Source organism: Thunnus albacares, chromosome 21 (genome assembly GCF_914725855.1).
Source record: "Thunnus albacares chromosome 21, fThuAlb1.1, whole genome shotgun sequence".
NCBI lineage: Eukaryota > Metazoa > Chordata > Actinopteri > Scombriformes > Scombridae > Thunnus > Thunnus albacares.
In genome coordinates this window covers 23,547,965-23,567,374 of record NC_058126.1, presented here as the reverse complement: position 1 = coordinate 23,567,374, position 19,410 = coordinate 23,547,965, and the positions used below count along the sequence as shown (strand labels likewise).

Sequence of the window (19,410 nt, the reverse complement as noted above, 5' to 3'; positions counted from 1 at the left end):
CACACAAACTTACTTGTCTCTGGGATGCGTGAGTCCAGAGCCTGGGGCTCCCGGAGGCCCTCACTATCACAGGGAGCCCCCTCCTTCAGCCCATTCTCCTGGGCAGCAGGGCTCCCCGCCTGCCCTGGCTCGGAGCCTGGGGCTGGGGTCGGGGTGCCACTCAGGGGAGTCCCATTCCCCTCTGTTGTCTCCTGGGCCCCCTCAGCCTAGAAACACATAGCAGGGGCGTGTCAATCAATGGGGATGGGGATGGAACAACCTGGCTCCAAATCTCATAGAGCTACATTTTCCTTTTGTCATTTTAAAAAAAAAGTTAGAATATAGTTGATGGGAAGTGATTCACAAATAATTGGTGGACAGTTTGTGATTGTAAATGCAGATGTCTTTCATAAATATTAACAGATCTGGAGCCAGATTAAGGTGGAAAAAGATGAGATCACAAAAACAATAATAACTGAAGTACACAAGCTACGAAGCGAATATCTGAGCGTGCCTGATGAACGCAATGAAAGAAAACTGTAAATCAAGGCACATTATACAAGAAAAAAGCAGACACAAAATGCAAAATATGTAGAAATGGTGGTTTCCTTGAATGGCAAACTCCTCTGTATATGAATATATGAACAGTAGATGTCAGTGGAAATATATGAGGAAAAAAACCAGGTACTAAATGGCTGAAGGGCTTCAATTTACACAAAGTTCAACAGTCAGTAAGAATGTGCCTGCACACGCTGTAGACTGAAAGAAGCTAAATATGTCTCTACACTTGAACTCCTATCATAAAATCATGTTTCAATCTGTAGATTCATCAGGAATGCTTAAAATATAAAATAAAGGTGTATTTGATATTTTTCTAATTGTCAACAAATCCCACGAAAAGACCAAAACCAACAATACCTAACACTTTCTGACTTCTCTAACCTGTCTGTGGCATTCAGAACCAAGCCCATTTACTCCTTCTGAAGACATACACAAAGGTATACTTTCTTTTTTAAAAAAAGGCTGTATCATTTGCTAAAACAGCTAGGCACTGTAGATTTTAGCAAATGTTACTCAGACAGCAGGAAATAGTGAATTTGTTGGGGACTATTTTCAGTGGTGGAATAATCCACATTTTAGTGTTCTAGTGAGTATTTCTGGCAGCAGGACGGTGTATGTGGGATTGTGTTCATGATAATGAAGGAACATTTCAACCAGTGTGGCTCACTGACTTTTTGGATAACAATGGAGCTCTATGGCACAGAGGAATAAGACATATAAGGCTTTGGATACACACAATACTTGTAAGAATCAATTCAGTGTTGGTTTGTCTTTTCATTCACTGACAAGTATAGAAAACATAGAACATCACCAGGCTTATCCTTTAAAAAGTACAAACAGACACCCATCAGTCAGAGACACTTGATAGTGACACAATTAGTTTCTTTCTCCCTTCACAGGTCTAGAATAAAAAAAAATAAGATTTTTTATTTGCTTTTGTTGGGAGGCCAGTATCCACCTGCATGCAATATACTGTATGAACAGCACAATAAGCACAATATCTTCTGTTGTAAGACTGCATGTTTGAAAGCTCTCCAAAATAGACTTCAGTTAAAAGGCTGAAAAAAAAAAAAACTTTCTCAGATTATCATGTGAATGCTATTCTTAGCTGTTTCTTATGATAATGTATCTTCTCTAAGATGATGACTGAGTGTGTAAAACAGTGTGAAGATGAGAGTGTGAATGAAGGATGTGATCATGCGGTGGTCATGAAACACAGATGCGCTGCCATAGGCTGAGGGGTCAGGTGACATCATATGTGTTCAATATGCCCCAAGTTGCAGGATCATCCCACACTATAACCCAACACATAACTAAAATCGTAAACTTAAATCCTTTGGGAAATCTTTTATGTTATGTACTTTAGAAATCCATGACCAACCCCCATCTGTTTGTATCAAACATGTATGGCCTTGTCTATGCAGTCTCCATCATGTCTACATTCTTTCTCTTCTCCTAATTCCTCAGAGCTGAGCTGAGCAGTTTCCTGCAGGGGAGCACGTTTCACAACAGAAAAGGTCAGCAGAAAGGGAGCCAAATCCAGGTGTGGAGGGTTCAGGGTTTGAGATGTTTCAGGTTGCTGCAGATGACTTATGATAGGCCATCATCACCAGTGATCGTAGCTCAAAGCCACTCAGCATCTTTTAGATGTCTTTATGAAGACAGTGGTGAGACGAGACAAGCATGAAAACTATTTTCTCCTCATTCCTGTGCAAAATATTTGGTGCTGTACAAAATCTGTGGACAATCGTTAGGATGTCTGGGCAGCGCATTGAAGATGGGGAAGTGATTTTCAAAATCAAATAATTTGCAGAACCATATTTTCAAAATCCTACAGTCATAATGCTCCATAACTCTTGTACAGATAAATATCCAAACAGTAACTTAACACCACACTGGAAAGCATTGTGTCATTGTTCTCTGTTGCACCTGCAACACTCCCAACAGTGAAGTCAGACTGTGCTGCCAACACCATAGAAAACACCTCTGCATCACTGTAGCTAGTTCAACCACTGGAGGTCAGCAAAAACAAGACTGTGTCACTGACCTCTTGTGGTTAGAAGCTCTGTTCACTCTATTGCACCTACTGTATGACCATATCTTGTATCACTGTCTGGTGTTAAGTTTTTCACTTCTATTACTTTATTAAAGTAATAGCTTTAACTTTACCAAATTAATAGCTGAACTGACTGGAAGGTCTTAGTCAGTTACTGAAGATCAGAGGTCAAACCTTTTTCAGACTTAGGATATAAGAGTAATATTTGGTCCCTTGTCCTGAGTAAAGGCACCTTTAGACTGTGATAGTGTATGTTTATTGTATGTCACACTGTGCTCACACTGTTACACACTGTAAAATCTTGGTCACAATCTGCAAAACTAATATCAATTTGAGGTTGTCAGACTGTAAGACGAATGCGTTGTGAATCATAGTTCTAAAAAAATATGAGAGCAGAGACACATCATAGCCATGTTTTAAAATGCAGCAAAGCAAGTAATGCTTTCTCCTTCTTCTTTTCTCCTAATGGTTATTTTCTACCTCCATTGTTTTGGTTTTTGTGTGCGCATTTTTGTATTTTCTCCCAAACTTTTTCACAAAAATTATGCCCACAACATTATTAGAATTGGTCCAAAATTTCAGAATTTTCTTTTGGTTGCCGAAGCTTCAACTTGTCTGGTAGTGGAAGTGTTTCACAGTAAGATATAGGACCACCGTTTGGGATTGATGACCAAAGATTTCACCACATTTCTCTCAACTTTTATCTCAGACAGCCCTGTGTAACACTGAGTAAATGGTCCTTAATAGGTCATAGGATTACAAAAGTGTTATAGTATTTAAAGTAACACACAAGGAACCACAAAACTAGGCCATACATTGCCTCAACAGTACTCTATGCTAAAATAAAAGGATGTAATGCATTGTTACCATCATGACTAACCCAAGTAGGTGCCACTATTAGCAAGCAGTAAGTGGGCACAACTCTGAAAGACATTGCAGAAACTCCAAAAACACAGCATAATGACAGTGAAACTTGCTTCAGAAGTCGTTTACAGAATGAGAAACAGTGTGCACAAAAACTAAAAATTTGTCTCCATTAGTGATAATCTCACCTTGATGTTTCCTCCACCAGGTGCATGGCTCACATTGTCCATGGAGCCCACTTTGGACTGAGCCTTTTCCCTAAAGTTCATTTTGTGGGACCCGATCTTCACGTCGCCACCACCTGCAGCAAACATGTGTAATCAGTCTGATGATCATACCCGTACAGTACATGCACAGACAGCCTACATATTCATTAGCATGTACTAATGAATGTGTAGACTGAATATTATAATGAAGGTAGGATTTATTGCAGATCTGTTGGATTAGATTGCATTAGTTTTAGCTTTGTGTACCTAATGAATTACCAAGAGCACATAGAGATAAAGCATCCGACAAAGCTTTTGAGCCAACAGATATGGTCAAAACATTTCCCAGCTCACCAGGCTTATGCTTGATGTTGTCCTTGGAGCCACACTTTGATGTCACCTTACTCAAATCCACCTTCTTGTTGAGTATCTGCACCTGTCAAATGTTACACAAACCTTTTTATCATCAGTGTTTAAAAAATGTTAGCCCGAGGGTTAAAAAAGCGTTAGAGTATTACAGTCTCCTCATCAGTCCAGATAGATCTGATGTTACCGTTTTTTAAGTCACATGCTTCATATGCAGTACATTATGATTGATTTGCTACATGTTTCCATTGTACTTTTGTCGCATTTTCTTTTTTGGTACATCAATTTTTCCACCTCAGCCAAATATAATAGTTTTGGGATATTTTCTTTTTTTTTTTCTCAGAATTTCCATATTGTTCTATGTGCAAATTGAAAATGTGCACAAAAACTGGTGGATAGAAACACACTTCAGGATCAGTATTAATCTCAAAACATAGAGCCATACCCAATTACCAAATGGCGTAATACAAACAACAACAAAAATCAGATGATAACTTCGAGATCCCGTTGCTTCCATTGTGATGTGGTGTCGCTGAGCTTTGCCAATGTAGACAGCTTCCAACAAAACTGGTCTTTCGAACTGGTCATTAAGATGCGCGGGCTTCATTTTTTAAATGAACACTCAACAATCAAAAATACATTACACACACACAGTAATTCTGTGTAATACTGTTGAACATGAGCTGCACAGATGGCAGGATCACCCTGGTACAGACTAGGTAAAAAAATACCAGACACCAAAAGAAGAAGCTCAGAAGTGTCCTTTCAGGAAACCAGAAATCCCAAATGTACCCGTCTGTGGTGATACTGTCCTCATAAAACCTGAAAGCCTTCACAGACTCAGAGCCAATCAGAGGCTGGTGGTGTTTGATTGCTTGACTGGTGTTTAGTAAGTTAGTGACAGGGTGGGACAACACAAGAAGAGTGTAAGGAAGAATGGGGCTCTGAAGCGGGTTGTGGGGAAGGGCTGGTACATAAGGCTTGCTAGCATGCTGTCCAATAACACACAATACCCTCGACTTCCAACCAAGAGCAGCACTTTGTGTTGGAGGCCGTGAGCAGGTCAACTTTCTCATGCTGACACCAGTAACGACTGGGGACCTTCTTTTTTTGTAAATCCTTTTTCATAAGCGAATAAGAGATGAAAGTAAATATTTCATCTTTCCTCTGTTCTAGCCGTTTCGTAAAGTCGAATTGTTTGACAAATTGGCCTGTACATACGAGCTCTGGTCATGGGCCAGGTAATACTTACATTCCCTCCACCAGGAACATGCTTCATATTGTCCTTGGAGCCCAAGCGTGAGCCAACGTGGCTGAAGTCCAGCTTTTTGGAGACTATCTGAACCTACACGGACACAGCATAGCAGCAAGAGGTGGACAGGAGAGCAGAGGAGGGCAGGGGAAGGGATGACATGAAAGGAAGAGAAGAGACGAGAAAAGACAAGAAGAGAAGCGAAGAAAAGAAAGAGAAGATGAGGATAAAAAAGAGGAGAATGGTGGAGAAGACGTCACCATCACAGGTAGGGTTAGGAAGGGAGGGTGGGGGGACAGCAGGGTGGTTCACCTGGGCAAAATCAAACATGCCTTCAAATGTGAAGTATTTTAGGTGTGCCTGATGTAAACTACTGGATAGTCCTGCTGTCTTAAATGATTTATCTTGCTTAAGTTGCCATTTAAATAATGAAAAAGTGACACAAGTCCTAAGGGATAGGATGATATTCAAAAACTGTTTACCCAAGTCTGGAGAGAAGGAAAGCAGAAGCTACTGAAGGTCACACAGAAATTGTATAGGGCACACACATGCAACACAACATATACACTGGACCCTGTTATTATGGAGATACAGCACATTTATATGGAGATTCAGTTTGTTTGTTAGCACATTATAACAAAACACAGACAACTGGTTAAAAAAAAAATGGACAGGTTACACTGGTCACTGGTCAACAGACCAAGAGACATCGCATGTTCGTCCACTTCTATAGGACACATACACACAATCCCCCTCACATACAGTCACATTTGTCAGCAGTGGGCCACAGCTCAGTGCCATGACAGTCATGTTACACTCCTGAATCCTAACCTCTTTCACATAGACAACCAGCAGGAGCTGCTAGTTCAGCAAGCATGTGATCCCTCACTGGCTTCCCACCATGAACATGTCCATTTGTATGGGACACTGCTTTTTCACTTACACCAACCAGGAAACATATTTATTAATCCATGTGTGTGTGTTTGTGTGTAACATAATAAATTAAAATAATAAATTGTTATATTGAGTGCACAGATTTATAATATCAAAGACCCCACTGCTATTTGCATTTGGCTCTGACACAGAGCTTTTATTGGACACGTTTTGGACATGTGTTCCCTTACGGATTGGAAAAAAGGTTTTAAATAAAAAAAAACAGAACAAAACACTAGTTGGGAATATTCACTTTCCCACCTTATTAGAAAAATATTTATGAGGGATATTTGAAAGACCATTCCACTACTTTTGAGTCTTTTACCCAACTGCTGCAAATGACACTTTTTAGAGCATGCTGCAGTGTTCATTCTTTTCAGTGAGCTTGGATCATCCGTCACAATGAACTGACATGAAATGTTATATTTTATTGTTGTTTAAGTTGTGTTATTGTTGTATTTGTAAATGCGGACTGAGTTTATAAAAGGTACACTGCATTACCATATAAGTGTAACACAAATTTTCTATGACTTTAATAATCGATTTTGCAATATTTTTAGTGTAGCATGACGTCAGTGGTGTCAACTTTGTTGATACGTACCTGGGAGGTGTTAGCTGAAGGTAAAGCTAACACTCAGGAGTGAATCCCAAGTCAGCGGTGAAGAGTAACTACAACCTAGGTCAAGGTTAATTAACATCATGGTTCTGTAACCTTCTCTTTCACAGTCTGTCGTTCAGTTCAGTTCAGTTCTTTCAAAATGATCTAGCTTGTAAGACTGGGAAGCAGAAATAATAATTTCTCACTCATGTAATTATAACGGTTTAAATTCTCTAGAGGCATGTCTGTATTTCTGTCTGAATCCAGGCTGAGAATTGAAATAACAACTGTAAAAGAGAGTGAGTGACTAAATGTTTGAAACTGTGTATCTATGTTTGCAAATGTGACAGCAGAAGATAATGTAGGTGCTTTTATTACTCAAAAGCTTGTGGCTAGTAATTTCCATACTGGCTTTGTGCCCTCAGTAGTTCAGTTTATTAAAAACAAACAAAAAATATGAGAGGTGGTAAAAAATAAATATCAAAGCAAAATGAACATGAATATAGAAGTCATGATAAGAGAGAGGTTGGAGGTGGAGTATGTGGTGATGGTAGGGATGATGGAGTGGGAACTCACTTTGCCCTGGCTTGTTTCTTTGGAGGCGACGCCCCTGCTCTGAGAGGCAGATGACACCTGGGGAAACAAGCCCGCCCTGGGTCAACAACAACACCTCATAAAATAATACACAGAAAGAGGAGGCGGTGGAGAAGTGCCAAACATTGTGTATGAGTGTGGATGAGAAGTATGAGAAAGAAATGTGTGGTTGAGATGAGAAGAATAATTCCGGTTTATTACAACCTGGATTTAGAAAATGGAGCAAAATCACTAAAAAAGGTAAGTTTCCCAGGAGTCCCTGCCTCATTCATTCAAATTGTTGTGGTCCAATACCTGCTTTCAAACAGAAACTGTCAGACACGAACACAATTATGTAACTAAAATATGAAGTGAAACGAAATGGGGAGTCAGTCTGAATATGAGGCTATTGTAAAGGGGCCATGTGCCAAAAAAACATTATCATTTCAGTTTGTATCGTGCAGGCCCAGTTAATCCACCCGTGCCACTAAACTATCCGATCATCTGAACGCTCATGTTGGACTTTATTGTAGCAATATCGTCATGTTCCCAGATCTCAGCGGTTACCTTGGTGAGGACAGTGTTATCATTTTGACTGGTCAAAATCAAGAAGAAAAGTCCCAAGTTGTAATAACCAGAATAATCCTTTAAAGAGCTGGAGGAGAGAAAGAACTTCTATGACTTTTTGTGTTGTTTTTTTTCCACACGCATGCTTCTGATGTTTCAAACAAAGCCAAGGTGCAAAGCTTGGAGGATGGTGAATGTTAGTAAAAGAATGTGCAGAGTATTGAGTGAGAGATGACAAAATAATAGAAGGTTTGACTACTGACATCAGGCAATTACAACTGTGATGACTGCATTCTCCTGTAGCTTGTGAGGTGAATGTAGTGTCAGAGTTGTATTTTATGATAACACTATAGACAAAGTGGAAGGTATACTCTGCTTATTCCCTCAAGAGAAGAAATTGAGAAGAGTTTGAGGTGTAAGTGAGGAACCACAGGAAGCCAGTGTCACATGTTAAATCTTCTTGCAGCTTCATTGCCTGTTAGTTGAGGAGCAGCCGGTGTCAGGAAACACTACAAAAAGCACATCTAGAGGTTTGAAAGCTTCAGATGAAGCCACCGTAGGGACCTACCTTCCCTCCTCCAGGCTGGTGCTTCATGTTGTCCGTAGAGCCGATCTTAGAGCGGGCGTTGCGGATGTCCGGGGCCGTCCCTGGGCTGGGGCGAGATGTGGTCCTTGAAGCGGTGGTTGTAGTGGAAGTGGCTGAGGAAGCGGCCCGGGGGATGCGGGGCACAGGGGGCTTCTTCTCAGGTACTGAGCCAGTGGTGGAGGAGGGTGTGGCCGGTTTGGCTGCTGTGGTTCGGGTGCGAGAAGCAGCGGTGGTGGAAACAGAGCTGCGGGTTATGGTGCTCTTGGGCTTGGTAGAGTCAGCTGGAGGGAGAGGAGTTTGAAACAGAATTTTATCATTTTTCATTTCAAAGATGACCAACTTGAATGAATAGTTTCAGGAAATAGGTTTTTTAGCTGACAGTTAGATGTGAAGATTGATACCATTCTGCACAAAATACTGGAAAAATTGGATGTTATATTTGAATCTGAAGTGATTTCTTTACTATGTATTTATGTTGTTTGGAGAACTGTGGTGGAAACTATGGTAGAGTTGACAGAATGGACTTTAGTTTAAACCTGAGTGGAAGATCTCACCTCCCTCAAAAGTATCTTAGCTTCATGTGAATTGAAGTCAAGGACCTCCATGACTGTCAGGGACAATAATGGAAATAAAAGACCTACGGACATTGATACTGCAGTGTAACCCATTTTTACTTTACCTATGATGACCCTGTCTGTTGTCCTTTAGTCTGTTTGTTCTCTTATTGTCAAAAATAATATTAAAAATAAAGCATATTAAAAAAAAGCAACCCAAATATATTTGTAATGCTTATATCAACATCATACAAATGACAAACATCAAGAAAGCCAAAGATGACCTGCTTAGGACTAGAAATTAAAGTGTATTATGTATTCAGAAACTCTCATTCGCACACACACACTGTAAGCCAAAGCCGAACCACAAAGAACATTGAACTATCAAATCTGACAAATGCGTCAAAGACAAATGACGCAAGAGCCGAAAAAGAAAGAAAACACATTAAAGTAACAGGGGTAAAACAGAGCTAGAGAGCAGAAAAGCAGACACAGAGATTATCTTCTTTCATTCAGACCTGTCTTAATATTGAATTTACACCACTCTTTGGGATCTAACTGTCAACTCTGCCCTGCTTTTGTAAGCCTATTTGTTCCTACTGAAGACAATATATATATATATATGTATACTTTCATGATCAAAAAAGGCTAAATAATTCCCTAAAACAATTAAAAACACAATTGGTGTGGTAGAGAGTATTTATGGCAGCAGGAGGGTAAATGGGTATTGAGTCAAAATAAACTGCAGTGTGTGTTCATTGTGATGAAGGGACATATCACCCAGTGCAACCAGAAGCCCTGCACTGCTACTTGGCAACCAAAAAGTCCTTAAGTTCATCATGCTAAGTCATGATGCACAGAGGCAGTGCAACATTTGCACCAATTATAATCTGTCAATTCACATAAATTCTGATGTATAAGCTCTTTCTTTAGAGTGCTGAGACATGCTGAACCTGTCAATCCACCCTGACAGACTTTTCATATATCTCCAGCCTCTGTTAAGACATGTTTCGCTGAAGAAATTCTCCCCTTTGCGTCCATGTTTCTAAAGACTAATTTGCCTAGCCGTATGAACTCTGGCAGATTAAACAACCCCAGGCTGTATCAGCAGGAGCTGCAAACTCCTGTCAACAGCAAAGGGACAGTAATCCACAGACTGCTGTGGGGAAGGTTTTTAACTCTCCAGGGCCTCTCAGCAATAAAACCTCTCTCTCTCTCTCTCCGAGCCTGCCCAGCATTGTCATGGTTGGACAGTGTATGTTGCGGTGTCGCACGCTTGCTGACAGCTCTCCTGTTACCAAAATGTAAACTAATCTGACGACAGGAGGAGTAAAGCTGTAACTGTGTAGGAAGAGAGAGAGAGAGAGACAGGGGAGGCAAAACTGAGGAAAGGATTACGGAAGTGAAGTGAAGTGAAGAGTGAAGAAGAAAGACGACAGAAATATATGCAGAGAGCAAAAAGAGGGAGAGAAGTGCAGGGTCAGAGTGTTGCTGGAAATAATGATAGTAGTAAAACTTCAGTCTGTAAAACATGAAATCAACTTCATTCGATTTGCACAGGGTAAGCGATAGTGCAATATCACTGTTTCTCGACTGTCAGCTGTATAGTACTGTGACAGTGTGATCAGATTATCTTTTTTAAAATGAATATTTCTGACTTTCAAATTAATTCAAAATTAACAGATGTTATTGGAGGTCTTGTTTAACACATTTTGATAGATGTGTAGTATGCAAGATGTACTTTTTAAATAAGCAAATTGCAATTATTCTGTGTCACATGACATGTTGTAATTATTGTTCCAATTTTCAGTTGGCCATGTTTTTACATGTGTTTGAATGATGACAGAGGTTGAGAGTGTTTCTTCTGAGTGTCTTTATAGTTCTGCACATCTTAAGAAGTGAAGGAAGTGCTGTAATACCTGTAGAAGTCCTCAGAGTGCTGGGCTTCTTCTCCTCTCCTGGTTTGCTGTCTGTCTTAGAGGCTGAAACACAGATTTAGAGTTTTCAATTGTTGCAAAGGATAAAATGTACATAAGAGAAATTAACGCTGAATAATTTGCAGTATACCTATTGTAATCCATCACAAAATAAACATGAGTGCACTTGTTTTATTTAGTAATAATACAATGCAGTTTAAGACTGTGCATCTCTATATAAAAATAGTGTCATCAAAAACATGTGTGTACATGAATATATGATATGTGAGCATGTCTGCCGTACCCAGAGGCCTTTTGGCTGCAGCGGTGGTAGCAGTGCGAGTAGACGCCGTTGTGCGCATTGATGTAGCGGTTTTACTGGCTGCTGTAGCAGTTCCATTTCTGGCTGCAGTGGAGCCTGTAAGATTTGAGGTGGCAGTGCTTGTCTTTGGCACAAGGGGGCGCTTCTCTGCAGTTGTCTGTGGAGACGGAGAAATACAAGAACATGGGAGATGTCAGGTGAGGCAAACTTTAGTAGCATTAGAAGCTACGACGCCAACAAAACAAATGCTGGCAGCACTAAAATGGGTCATAATGCAACTTCTGTATGTCTGACTGCTGTTCATCAGTTCAGGCAAACGTTTAGTCATTTCACAGAGAAATTCAGGTCAGAGACTTTGCCCCGATGCATGTAACATGTAGATTGAGTCTAAGGCTAGGATGATGCCACGCTCCACATACAGCTGAGCCATCTTGCAACAAGCTGGCCATGCTGAACTGAGTCACCCCGCACCCCTGGGCGCTGAGATGCTAAATTTATCGGTTGTGGTGTCACACTGGTTGTAGTTAAGCAGGCCACCAAAAGAGGGGGACAGAAGGCTGATGGGTCTTTTTGTGGACACATACCATGAGGAAGTGGCCAATCAATGAATCAATGGGACTTTGTAACAAAAATATTGAAGTTTAAGAGATTTGTCCTTGCAGCACACAAAACCTGAAGCTAAAGTAGTAACTTATATCTTCATGTAGTGACACTGATCAAATCGGGCAATGTTTTCCATTACTGCTTTATGTATTTTCACCTTTATTGGATAGTTTGAAATGTAGATATAGACAGAAGACATAGAGAGAGGGGTTCGACATACAACAAAGGTCCCCAGCTGGAATCGAATCAGGAACGATGTATAGTACACACAAGCAGGTAGCTCCAGGTCTGAAAAGTGAAGCCAATGCGGAACTGCCTTAAACCTGCATTCTTTCTAATGGCCAGCAGGGGGCGACTCCACTAGCTCCAAAAAAAAAATCTGATTGTATTGAAGTCTATAAGAAAATGACCCTTCTTCTTACTTGATTTATTACCTCAGTAAACACTTTCCTAATGAGTTTACAGTCGCAATGACTAGTTTCTAGTCTTCTTCATTAAGCATGATGTTCATTTTGTAAATTATGGCCCCATTTAGAGTAAAACAGACAATAAAGCAGTAAACTTACTGGGGAAAACAGCTTCTATTTTCTTGCATCCCCAGTTTAAATGTAGTTCATAAATGGCTCGTGCTGTTGCAGATCCTAAAGTTGTACCCTCTGACCAGGACTCATTAGAGTGTTATAATACACAACTGTGAGCCTGTGAATGTTTAACAGGCACAGAGACCAGATGGCCAAAGTCCCTTATGAAGGGGGAAACAGATTTTTGTGAGCCTAAAACCAATAAGAGCTACACATTTGAACAGTATTTTTAGCCTTTTAACAGCAGCCAAGCCCATTTTTTCAAGAAGTTTTTTCAAATCAAAATCCATTAGATGTGTTTTCATGAACTTTCACCTGAAGTTTGATGAATTTGATGTATAGCTCTTTTAGTATGCTGCTGACTAGCGAGCATCCAGCGTGCTGAAGTGTCCATTAAATCTTTTGTGGATCCATTTGTATTGTTCTGTATTAACTGAGCATTCTGCAGCCTTTGACAGATGCCCTTACAGCTGACACTCACCTTGGGTTTGATGTCACGTGAAGTGGCAGTGGTTGAGGATGAGGGGCGGCTGGTAGAGGTGGTGGAGGGCCGCTTTAGGCCAGCAGCGGCTGTGGATGGTGCCCTGGCTGTGGTTGGTTTTTTGTCTAAGGTGGAGGTGGTGGAGGAGGGTGTGGGGCGCCTAGTAGGGGCTGCGGCTGAACCACCACTGGCAGCCGCAGAGCTCGGCCGTGTTTTGGCAGTGGCGCTCAGTTTGGTCACCCCGGCAGCAGGCTGCCACGCATGACCGACACATACAGGATGGATGGAGGGCAAAATAAGAAGGGAAAGCAAAGGAAAGGGAAAAAAGAAAAATAAGGAAAATGGATGGTAACAGCAGCAGGGTAAGCAGCACAAGCAGCAACGTAATCATAAATCAGATCACAAAAAATGAAACATAACGTGCCAAAAATAATAAAACATTTGCATCAGGTCTGTTGTTTCAGATGGCTGACAATGGTAATTTTACTGTATGTGGTATGCATAAAAAAGCAGTGACAGAAGCTTTGGCAGCATGCATAATGAATGGCTTTCTGTTAAAACTCACCCTCGAAATTCAACATGTCACACAACTCCTCTCCAGCTTTATTCCCCAAACATTTTCAATTGTCTTGCCTTCATTAAGGTGATATGAGAGTCTGTTTCGGGTTTCTTTTTATACCACACATCAATAAGTCATGTGACTTTACAGGGACAATATGACAAGTCCTTTTTTGGTCATTGCTATTATCAATAAATACAGTTCATATGAAATATATCTTCCACCAGGGTGTAAAAAACTGAAAAACAAGTGTATATAACAAAGACGTGTACAAAGTAGTAAGAAAAAGGTGACTCTAAATTTATATTTTCTTTTCTTGTATTTATGGGAATTTATCAGTGTTTGGCAGACAAATAATGCATTACTTTAACACACTGAAGGAATTGCTACTACAGTACAGTAATGTTCCCTTACTTCAACCTGTTTACTGTCTTGCCAGGTGTTAGATGGAGGGTTTGTGCGATCAGTGGAGAGACAGGTCTGTGTTGGGGCTAACGGTTAGCCTCTACCAACAGAAACTGTAACGAGCGTTTTTAGCTGGCGTGCTAATGTTTGTTTTGACTTGGAAATAGGCTAAATATCTGCTTTTTATCATTCAGTGGACAGATTATTTTTTCCATCCAGGTAGTTTTGGGGGATTCTGTAACAACACTAACAGTTTTTCAAACATTGCCAGTTAATGATCTTTTAGAGAAACCCATAGCTAGCTCTGTGACCTGTAGGCACAAACTAGTGCTAAGCTAATGTTAGCTATTAATGGACAATAAATACAATCAAACTGTGCCCAACATTGTAATGTATATTTCAAGTAAAGTCTCATGACTAATTAATGGACATATTACAAATATAACCAAAGCGGAACCGCCTTGATGAAGAGTTTGGGTAATAAAGCATGATATACTGGAAGAGGACATGTTTTATTTTTATGGATTACTGAAGCCCACACTGGTCTGTACCACACTGTATTTGTGTTCTCAAAATTATAGATTAAAACTCACTGTGCCATACTAATTGTACTTAAGACATTTGAAATCTTTAACTTACCTTGATTTTCATGTTTGAAGTGAACATGAGTTTGCAGTGTCTTCCATTACAATACTGAGAATCATCTAATATGATATTAATGAAATAGCCTTTGACCTACCAGTTTATTTTCAATAAATCCAGACACATTACATCCTTATACCTTCCAATAAATCCTACCTTGGTCTTCTTGTCTGCACTTGCCAGGTCTTTGCTGGGTGTTGCACTGCTGCCATTAGTCGCAGGTTTTGCCTTTTTGGCCTTCTCTCCTCCATCTGCTTTCACAGCCTTGTCCTTTTTGTCATCTTTTTTCTCTACAGTCTTTTTTTCACCCTGCATTTTGTCCTGCTTTTCTTCCTTTTCGTTCTTCTGCGTTGGTTTTTCGGCTGGCTTCTCTGACGGTTTCTCCGGCAGTTTCTCCACCTCGTCCTCTTTCTCTGTCTTCTTGGCTGTGTCTGTGTCAGCCTTCTCATTCTTGGTTTCTTCCACCTCTACTGTCACCTTTGTCTCCGTGTCAGCCTTCATCTCTGGCTTGTCAAAACTGGTATCAAGCTTGACGGGTGTCGGCTGTTGCTCTGGGGTCTTTTCCACTATGTCAATGTGCTGATCTTTGCCGTCCTTCATCTCTGTTTTCTCAGTCTTCTCTGTGTTTTTGTTCTCTGCTTTGTCTTCCATTTTGGGCTTTTCATTGATGTCCACTTTTTCCACATTTTCTGCTTTCTCAGCTTTATTCTCTACTTTGTCTGTCATCTCCACTTTAACTGTTTTCTCTGTCTTGTCTACGTTCTCTGTCTTCATCCATTCATCTGGTGAGTCTTCTATCTTGTACATTTTATCCTCTTTTTCTGTCTTCTGCTGCATTGATTCCATTTTTTCTATCTCTTTGTCTTTCATCTTTTCGGCCTCCTTCTCTTTGTCTTCAGCCTTTTCTGGCTGTTTGTCTTTTTCCTTATCTTTATCTTTCACTTTTTCTGTCTCTTTCTCCTCTTTGATTTTCTCTGCCTCTTTCTCCTTCTCTTTAATCTTTTCAGCCTCTTTCTCCCTCTCTTTCTCCATCTCCTTTTCTGTTTCTTTCTGTTTTTCCTTCTCTGTCTCTCTCTCCACCTTGACTGAAGGCTCACTGCTTGTGAATTCAACCTTCACGCTCTTATGCTCAACGTTATCCAGGGGGTCAAACAGGTCCACCTTCTTTATATTGTCCTCCAGCTTCTCATCCTTCTTCTCTGCCTTCTCCAGCTTGTCTGATTTTACTGGAAAGAAAGATAACAGAGGTGATTTTAATTATAGATCATGATGCCAACATATTACAGTAACAGCTGTCTTCATACTATAGAATTTTATCTAATAACAACATTCACAGTAGTGAGAAACAGGTAACCAGAGCAGTCACTTGGTGTCATGACAAAAACCTCCTGTTCAATACATCCAAAACCCAGATGCTCATTGACCTTGGGCAAAAATCCAATACTCCCATACATATCTCATAACCAACACAGACTCATTTTCAATTTCTCAGCACACATACAAGCAACACACTCAAACAGAATATCAATACAGACCACATCACCAAAAAAAAGTTCTGCAGACACTGTCTTTCTCAGAAAACTACAGAAATTCAAAGTGAAACAAAGACCTACATCCATACAGCCATCAACAAAAATATACTCACTTCACTAATAACACTAAACACTGCAGCGAATATTCACCAAAACATCCAAAGCAGCAGTTTTGTTTTCACAGATCCTTAAAGTCTGTCCTTCTACATTGCTCCACATATGTCTATATATCTACATATAACTAGTGTATGTGCTAAACAAACCCGGGACAGACAAGATTCAACATATGTCTGAGTAAAAACAAGCTAAACAGAAATACAAGAACAGATAACAAGAAGATATCAGTTTGCTCTTGCTAGGTATAATCTTCAATCATCCAACCACAACAACTGCTTAAGACAAATGCACAACAATGGCAGGCTGAAAAAGTACAATAGATGAAATAATTTGAGATAGAGGGTTTCTGCTCTCCCTCTCACAATCTAATCTCCCCTTACATGAAAGCTCATTTCTTCTTCTTTCTTCTCTCTCCTCTTGACAGATCATCCCTTTACTGTGTACATGTTGTGTTCTACATCTTGTCTGCAACCTCCCATCTTCCTCTCACTCCATCATCACAGTCTCCAGGACCCTGAAATATTACCAATACTAATGTTTTGTTTCTATTCTCTTTTTTATAAAGCTTTGTTTTTTTCTTTTTCTTTTCCTTCTTAGATGTGACCCATTTGAAATGGTGCTGGGTTTTTAGGAGTCACGGGCCAATAAACCTGACATTCACCAGCCTGTTACATCATCCTCTCTTGTTTATCTTTCCTGTCTCTCCCCATCTGTCCTGACCCATTTCCACTGTCCAATGCCATCCGATGAGGCATTGATTGTAATGAAAAGTGATCCCTTTCCATTGCTAAATTAACACTACAGCTCATGCTACTAAAACATTTTTGTTTTGTCTTTTAGCTACAGCTAATCTTAATTCAGAGATCCCTGGATCAATATTGGTATCAGTACAATTTCACATAAAAATATAGGTGGAAACTCTGTATAAGATCTTCTAAAAAGGTTGTGTGATTTTTGCCAATGACTATTATCTTTAGAGTTTGTTGATAAAACATATCAACCATCCATCAATCCAGCCATCTATCCATTTTCCACCACTTATCCGGGTCTGTTGGTGGCACCAAGCTAAGCATGGTAGCCCAGACATTCTTCTCCCTTGCTATGTCCTGCAGGTTCTCCTGGGGGGTCCAAAGCCCTTCCAAGGCCCCTAACACCTCCACATGAAGGGGTCCAGGAGACATCCGTATCAGATGCCTTAAGGACCTCAACCAGCTCTATTCAGCTGCTTCTTTTGGTTATTAGCTAAAGCTCATTAACCTAGGTCAAGGTTGGAAGGTAGATTGATGGGAAAATGGAGAGCTTCACCTTCAGGCCCCGCTCACTCCTCACCACGACACCTCCATTACTGCTAACATCCCTACTAATGTGCTGTCCAATCCCATGCTCCATCTTGTCCACACTCGTGAACAAGACCCAAGATACTAGAACTCTTTCACTTAAGGCATTAACTCAATCCACAGTTTTCTAGCAAAATACCATGGCCTCATCCCCACCACTTCATACTCGGCCACAAACTCCACAAAAGATATAAAAAGAATCTGTGACAGGGCACAACCCAAGCAGAGGCCCAATGCCCACTGACTTCTTGCCAAGAATACAGACAGTTCTAACTCCAGTTATACAAGGACCGATTGGCTCCAAGTTAAAGCCCCCTGTAACCCATAGTCCCACAGTACTCCCCCCAAGATACATGTAGGGTATCTGGGGTAAGATACCAAATATGAGCATTTCAATATTCTTAAAACTATTTAAAATCATCATTTTATAAAAACATGGAGATTAGCTAATGAGAGTGCCTATGGTGTTTTACCATGTTTTTAGAAAAGTCTGTAGTCATCTTCATTCTTTATACTTTGGTTTTACACTGATGGACACAGACAGAAAACAGTAATGTTTTAAATTCAAGATGTTTGTACTAGAGGCAGCGTTTGTAAAATGCTTTGAATATTTCACAGCTGACCCACTGAAATGAATAATGATAAAAAAAAACTATGAATCTAGATGATGTTGCTGCCCAGCTAAACCAAAATATCACGCTATACATAAACAAGCCAAAAGAATTATTTCTGTTAGGTTGACTCACTGAATGAAACATCTGCATCATCTGACCTCAGGTGATGTTGACCCAAGAACGGGGTGAACTGCACACAGTCAGAGCTACTGACTCTAGCTGTTTCCCACTCTAAGGGATGGATCCTCTGAGGTCCACATTTTTAAACTGAATGTGTCATAATGGGCTGACAAAATCTGTCCCACTTCAAAGGTTCTAAAAAATGTACCCTTCTTATGTACAAATCTGGAAGACAAAACTGGTGTATCCTTCATTCAATGTCCCACAATCCACAGTGCTCCCATCAGTCATTAACTGGACTGTTTAGGTGATCTTTGTCAACTTGTTATGTCAGAAAATATTGCATAACCATGTGTATGTACGAGGTATTTAAATATTTGAGGTTGTAAACAAACCAATAGCAAAGAATCTACTTGTAATTAACTGGAATTGACCTTCAAATGCTGACATTGCCTTCTGCCTTATTGTGTACTTAAGCCAACACAAATATCACAATGGTGCTGACCCACTGGTCTATCCGCTTTTCCTTTCAGCTTTTATAACCTCTGATTTCTCTCCCAGCCTTAATCACCTACTGTACCAAACAGGACAAGGGAGACAAAAGGAGCAGAGACCATATGAATCAAGTGCTCTTTGTTAGAGCAGTGGAATGAGAATTATGACAATGACAAGATGAGAAAGAGCAAAGAAAGAGAGAGTTGTTGCCTTAGATGCCAAATATTTGAGAATCAGCGTGCGGAATATTGATTAGTGGATAAAGAGATGAGTGAGTGGACAGAGAGAGAAAAGTAGCAAGAGAAAGACAGAGAGGGAAATCAAAGGTGAAAAACAGAGTCGATGAGGAATATTTACAGCATTCCCTTTTTATCTGTTCTCTTGTTCTCTTTTATATTAGCTTCGGTTTTATGGCTGCTTTGGAAAATCATACCATCCCAATAATGGCCTTTACAACTAACTTGTAATTTAGGAGCAAAGAGAAAAAGAGAGAAGCAAACACAACAGGGACAAAAAGATAGAAAGCTGACAACAAATGGAGAAAGAACAGGAGAAAGGCAAAGGGAGAAAGACAAAGACTGAAGGGAAGGA

The 19,410-nt window shown here is 40.2% G+C and overlaps 1 protein-coding gene across 7 annotated transcripts in view; it reads right to left on the bottom strand.

Moving 5' to 3' along the window:
- Window positions 1-19,410, bottom strand: part of LOC122972692 (microtubule-associated protein 4) — a 121,827-nt gene that overhangs the window by 5,242 nt on the left and 97,175 nt on the right. For 4 of the 7 annotated variants that reach the window (XM_044339943.1, XM_044339944.1, XM_044339945.1 and 1 more), the window contains 10 exons: window positions 14,761-15,830; window positions 12,999-13,250; window positions 11,316-11,490; window positions 11,015-11,077; window positions 8,524-8,822; window positions 7,392-7,448; window positions 5,285-5,377; window positions 4,021-4,102; window positions 3,649-3,761; window positions 14-206 (listed from right to left, as the gene is read on the bottom strand). In XM_044339943.1, the coding sequence (XP_044195878.1) occupies window positions 14-206; window positions 3,649-3,761; window positions 4,021-4,102; window positions 5,285-5,377; window positions 7,392-7,448; window positions 8,524-8,822; window positions 11,015-11,077; window positions 11,316-11,490; window positions 12,999-13,250; window positions 14,761-15,830 (2,397 nt within the window). The remainder of the gene's footprint in view (window positions 1-13; window positions 207-3,648; window positions 3,762-4,020; window positions 4,103-5,284; window positions 5,378-7,391; window positions 7,449-8,523; window positions 8,823-11,014; window positions 11,078-11,315; window positions 11,491-12,998; window positions 13,251-14,760; window positions 15,831-19,410) is intronic. The other 3 variants (XM_044339947.1, XM_044339946.1, XM_044339948.1) reach the window with 3 other exon arrangements.